At 40.8% G+C, this 6,101-nt stretch overlaps 1 protein-coding gene across 1 annotated transcript; it reads right to left on the minus strand.

Moving 5' to 3' along the window:
* Positions 1–3,549: 3,549 nt before the first annotated feature.
* LOC131359029 (putative C-type lectin domain family 20 member A) lies at positions 3,550–4,727 on the minus strand. Its single transcript, XM_058398573.1, has 2 exons — positions 3,947–4,727; positions 3,550–3,859 (listed from the first exon to the last, which is right to left on the minus strand). Exons 1-2 carry the CDS (start codon positions 4,669–4,671, stop codon positions 3,856–3,858), a joined length of 729 nt encoding a protein of 242 aa, XP_058254556.1. The 5' UTR covers positions 4,672–4,727; the 3' UTR covers positions 3,550–3,855.
* Between the last annotated feature and the right edge of the window lie 1,374 nt (positions 4,728–6,101).

Here is a 6,101-nt window from a genome sequence, read left to right on the forward strand (position 1 = left end):
AAGGAGTCCCCAGTGTCAGCCCTTTGTAACAGTCAGATGCTATAAAGCTGTAACTTTATATTTTCTCACATCTTCAGGACAGAGTAGTTTATGCTATGCGCTTTCATAGTACCATGATGTGTTTGTTATTGTTTTTGACTGGAATAAATGTATATTTCAGCTATAACCTAAATGAGAACAGGAACTTGTTTCATGGATGTTTCAGAACAAGTGTAACTAAAAATTGATTAAAAGTTGCTAAATTGCTAATTTGTTAAAATGTGCAAAAATTGCAGACGGAGGGGCAAGATGTATAGTTGAGTGTATGTGTGTATGTGTGTGTCAGTCCAGTCCCTAGGTATGGAGGAATCTATTTGGCTTGAGGGAAGATACTATTACTCAGTCTGATTGTGAGGGCCCAAATGCTTTGGTTTCTTTTTCCAGACAACAAGAGGTTGTAAAGTGTGTGTGAGGGGTGTGTGGAGTCATCCACAATGCACAAGACTTTATGGGGCAGCGTTTGTTGTAAATGCTATCCTCAGTCAGCGGCATGGTCTTGCAGTCCGATGCGGTGCAATTCCCAAACCAAGCAGTGATGCAGCTGCTCAGGATGCTCTCGATGGTTCCTCTGTAGAACATGGTCAGAATAAGGGGTGGGAGATGGGCTTTACTCAGCCTTCACAGAAAGTATAGTCGCTGCTTAGTTGCATTCTTATTGGTGGAGCTGGTGTTGAGTGACCAGGTCAGGTTCTCCGGCAGGTGATCTCCAAGGCATTTGGTGCTCTTGACAATCTCTATGGAGGATCAGTCAGTGTTTAGCAGAGAATGGTTGGTCTGTACTCTGTTGAAGTCAATAACCATCTCTTTTTTTGGGTCACATTTAGAGACAGGGTGTTGGCTTTTCACCTGGCTGTTAGCTGTTGCACCTCCTCTTCATGTGTTGATGGGACCCACCACGGTCTTTCCTTTGGCAAACTTGATGATGTGGTATGAGAGTCAGCAAAGTGAACAGTAGTAGACTGAACACACTTCCTTGAGTGGCTCCATTCCTCAGTGTGGTGGTGGTCAAGATGCTGTCCACTGGACTCAGATGTAGTCCAATTTATTGTCTAGTGAGCAAACATTAGAAAGTATGATGGACCGGACAACTGGCCAGCTAGGGTTTGTTTTTAGCCAAGCACAGACACCTGTCATTTTGCTACACTTCCACGTAGTTTCTCCAGCAGATCATCAGGCAGGTTGTCTGCTGCATGATTTTTGTACTGTATTAATGTCTTGAGGTCATATACATGAACACTGCTTCCTCTGGTGTCCATGTACTGTGAAATAGTTGGGTTAAAAACAATCCTTTATGTATCTTGGCATGCTCCCCACCAATCTTTCACATTACTGTTGGGTGACTTTATGCCATTCCTGATGCAAACTCCTGGTGGGTGGACAAAGAATAAGTGGCCAGCTGGACAGCCCGTTGACTAGACCTGTTTTTGGACTTATAAGGTTGTGATTTTGTCTGCTGCTTTTCTGGTCCATTTCTACTCCATGGTTTTTTCAGAGCAAAGAAATGGCCTCAATTTCACATGCCTTACAGAACTACAAAATATGTTTCTTGTTGGGGCTGATTTTAGTTTAGCATAGTCCTACACCATGTGGCTGTTGGCCACCAGGGGGGGTAGCCTCTCCAAAAAAGGTGTAACCGTCTCTCACTTCTTTCAGAGGACCATTGCCTAGGAGGCTTGTCTTGATTAGATCAGCGATGTCCATGTTGTAGCACCACAATTCCTTAGCAATCGTTGTGGTCCTTCTATGATTTGTGTTTCCATCACTATTCAGGAGGATCCTAATATTCCATGTTGCCAGTTTGAAATGTATCATTTTCTTATTTTGACTGCACAATGGATTTCCCATACGATAGGTGTGGTAACCTTCCCAGAAGAAAGTAAGGTGGGATATGTTTTAAGGCAACTTTACCCTTAATAGGCCCTTACCCTATTAAGATGAGCAGTGCCACCCCTAAGTAGGACAACTCCATTGGTCTTCTGCCAAAAGCAGCTGCCACTCAAGCCCAGGTCCTAGCACCCATATACCCCAATATACCCCATGCTGCTGATGTGCAGGGTCCAAATAGAAGCTCCCAGGCTATTCTCCACTGCTTTCTTCACCAGACACCCCACTGCCACTATTCTTTAACCAGATATTGTAAACAGTGGTCAGTGGTAGAGACACATGCTAAAAGAATGTTCCACGGTGTTATTCAGTCCTCCTGTTTCATACTGGACATGTAAGCAGAGCAGAAGCAGAGCATATTTTTTCAGCATGTTAAAATGTTAGAGCATTCACACTGCATGCATTAGCAGAGCAGAAACGGCAGTGCACTCATCACTTCAGTGTAATGTCTATTTTTGCTGTACAGTTCACACTGAATTAAAGTGACAGTGAATTGTTTCTGGACAAAATACACTTGGCTTGGCATGAAAAATGAGGAATTTCACCAAAAAAACCTGGATGTTATATATGCAGTGTTCCACACAGTCATCATAAGACTTTCAGCTTTTTTAACTACCCACAAACACACTACAACCCAAACCACAATAGCATGTTTAAATGATTTAAACTACAAGTTTACTGTGAGTTGAAGATTAATTTAATCATAAACTACATAAACACAACATACTGTATATGCTAATACTGTCGCATCACCACTGAAAATTCTGGTGATCAAAAGCCAAATACAAATACACAAGTCTCTTCTTGAAGAGATTTTCCTACTATATGCATTAACTTTAACACAGTTTGCATTTTAAAATCAAATTAAAATAATGCGATAAAGCCTGCGATAAAATAAAGCTTGTATAAGCTACGGTTTAGCTGCCAGTGTAAAAGCACAATGGGTGCGTGCTGCTTCTGCTCTGCTCATGAATCCACTGTGAAACAGGCATTGCATGTGATCCAAATCCAAGGGATTAAAAACAGTCTCACACATAGCTATATTTCGTTGTTGCACTGCTGTCCTGAGAGAAATTAACTGTGTTTGTAGCCTTTATAATCATTGCCACACATACATAACAGCACAGTGGAATTCTTTTCTTCACATATCCCAGCTGAGGAAGTTGGGGTCAGAGCACAGGTTCGTTATGATACAGCATCCCTGGAGCAGGGAGGGTTAAGGGCCTTGTTTAATCGTCAGTGGCAGCTTGGTGGTGCTGGGGCTTGAACCCTGACCTTCTGCTCTACAACCCAGACCCTTAACCACTTGAACCATCACCTGTGTGCGGATATGGAAAGCAGGGAGTCAGGGCTGAGGGGGGTGCAGGTACTATACTAGGAAAACTGGATATGAGACAGGAATTCTTTGGTTTTTGCCCCGTTCTTTGGCTCCTGTTATGTATCTTCACCCTAGGTGTCTGGCTGGGATCTGGCGCGACTTGTGTAAAACTGTGTAATTTGTTTGATCCTTACAATTGTGTAGATAATGTATGTTTTGTTGTGATGTTACCGGAGAACAAGTAAGAATTTCATTTCATACTGTATGCTGCACACACACCATGACACAAAATACAAATAACATTAAATCTTGACCATTTTATTTAATGTTTATTATCACTACAAGGATGGAGGATAAAATACACATATCCTTCCAAGTACATGGAAAAAGCTTACAACATGTGTTATAGAATATGGCATATCACACTTATGGGCAACGGTATCCTTTACAGTGGATTAAACAAACATTTACTAAAAAACTATTGACTACAACAAGTGTAGGAGTAAATATTAAGTACTGAAATAAAATTTTTGAATTAATTATTGAATCTGCTCAGCATCTCTGTTCTTTGTTTCTTCAGCATCTTGTGCCAGTCTTGATTGCAGTGATCCTCTTCACCTTTTAAGAAGTAAATGGAAATGGGTTGGTGGAGATTACTTTTATTTTACATTTGATTTTGGTGTAATTACTAGTTGAGTCACTTACCATGAGTAGCAAATGAAGTTCATTTTCTCCTCGCAGTCTCTGTTCTGCCAGACATTTTCTTGAATGTTAAACGCACCACATTGGAAAGGCCTCACAGGGCATGAAGGCAATGAAGTCAGAGCCCAAAAATTATAGTTCACCCAGAACCATGAGCCATCCATGAATCGTAGACTGGTCCAGAAAGTGGGTGTCAAAATTTCTATACTCTTGCTGTTAACCGCATAGTAATCTAGCCATGTGTTGAGGCTTACTAGGTCAGTGTAGTGTGTTCTGCAGTGCACCAGAGCCTCTTCCCAGTTCATCATCTCCTGTACCACAAACAAGTGAGGTGTCCAAGTGTAGCAGAAGAAGGAGTTAACATTTGTACAGTCACCATCTTCCCACTCACTGCCAGTGAACACACAGTCTTCTGTGTCAGGTTTGTCAGGTTGCCCATCTTTCCACTTTGTGAAAGTCAGTACTCTTCCATCAGACCACATTGTAAACGATGTCTCACCTGGATTTTTTCTAAGGCCAATCCAGCCACTCATCCCAGCTGATTGATTTGCGAAAATGTTAAATTCCCAGTCTGCTTCAAAAACTGACAGATCTACTTCATGGCTCCTGCAGTATTTCTGAGCATCGGTCCAGCTCATATTCGCCTGGTAATGAATGTGATTTTTCCAGAGCAGACCTGTGGCTGCATCTGTTAGAGCCAGCAGGACGAGGATGGAGAGAACAGCCATCACCCCTGACCTTGATGTGATTGAGCTGGGCTCTGAAGATTCTCCAGGAATTATGTTACAGGTGACAGCAGTACACAAATCAAAAGTGGAGGGAAAGGACAATGCAAATTTTATGCAAGTGCAGAATGCCCTTAATTTGGATTTCTTTTTCTCCCCTTCAGTCTGTTTCCTGCTAAATTCCATTTTCCCCTTTATTATGATATTTTAAGAAATTATATATAATATATATATATATATATATTACAACATTTAAGTTATTACTTTTGCCTATGAAGCACCTCTGTTTAGTGTTCTGGTGTTTCATTAATGCTGAATAACATTAAACCGACAGTAGTTTCATAAAAGTCATGTACTCAGTTTACTCCAATCTGAACTGTTTTCTTTTTCAGTTACCGAGACAACCTGTGGCTTTTTGCATCATCAAAGCTCACCACAGTAATCTTATTTTAATGGTCTTATGTAAATACCTTAAATTCACTTTGTAAAAATGTAACGTTTTTCTGCTTCTTTGAGATGGTTTGGATAAATGAAAGGTAATGCACGAGAATAATGGGGGACTTTGGCTTTTAAGCTAATTGAAAAGTATGTGTAATAATTGCACAAATGACGATGGCCCACATTAGGAAACATACACTATGTAAAATGTTGTGACTGAAAATCTAATAAGTTTAATTTTAAGCACAACATAATACAGGTGCAGGTTTACCTTCTTCTTCTTCACTTCACCTGCAGAGAGGACTGTGGGAGTGCAGGGATGTCCAATCTTATCCAAAAAAGGCCAGTGCGAGGCCATAAAGAAAAAGTAGGACCTACAGTCATCTTTCTTAGGCTCCCTTTACATCATTATTTCTAGGAGATTTCTTTGTTTCATTTCGTACAATCCTTTTTTGAAGCAGGAAAGACTGATGTCATGGAACTGATAGACACTCTGGCAGATCGCCCTACATTTGCATGTAAGAGGAGCCGGGTGACAGACAGGCATTAGAGCAGTTTCTGGTGGCTTGGGAATGTTTTTTGGTCCTGTTGGTTTGGTATCAGGTATGCCACACATACAGTATATCAATAAAACAGAACTGTTTCTCCAAATTTTTTTATCACATCACTGTAAATGATGTTGTCATGTGCTGCTCTAGGAGGTGTAGCTATTTGACTAGCCAGGGTGGTTAAATGACATGTTTTGACTAAAATGGGAAAGTGAGACCATTTTCTAAAACATCATGAAACATGTTTTGGCAGTTTCAATGATGGGAATCCAGTTGTTTTAACCCTTTCGCACCATATTCTGTCCCGTTATTTGTGTCCACCAAGGACATTAATTTTCAGTTTACTCTTTAAGTTAATAGAGTGTGAGTTATAGCTATGGTGTGCTCCTCTTTGTGTTGTAAGGTACCTGTATACTCTGATCAGCATATTGATTCATGGCCCAAAAG

This window comes from Hemibagrus wyckioides, linkage group LG09 (assembly GCF_019097595.1).
Source record: "Hemibagrus wyckioides isolate EC202008001 linkage group LG09, SWU_Hwy_1.0, whole genome shotgun sequence".
NCBI lineage: Eukaryota > Metazoa > Chordata > Actinopteri > Siluriformes > Bagridae > Hemibagrus > Hemibagrus wyckioides.

What these genes read in the sequence shown, in the direction of transcription:
- LOC131359029 (XM_058398573.1), bottom strand. Translation starts at nt 4,671, where the DNA reads ATGGCTGTTCTCTCCATCCTCGTCCTGCTGGCTCTAACAGATGCAGCC.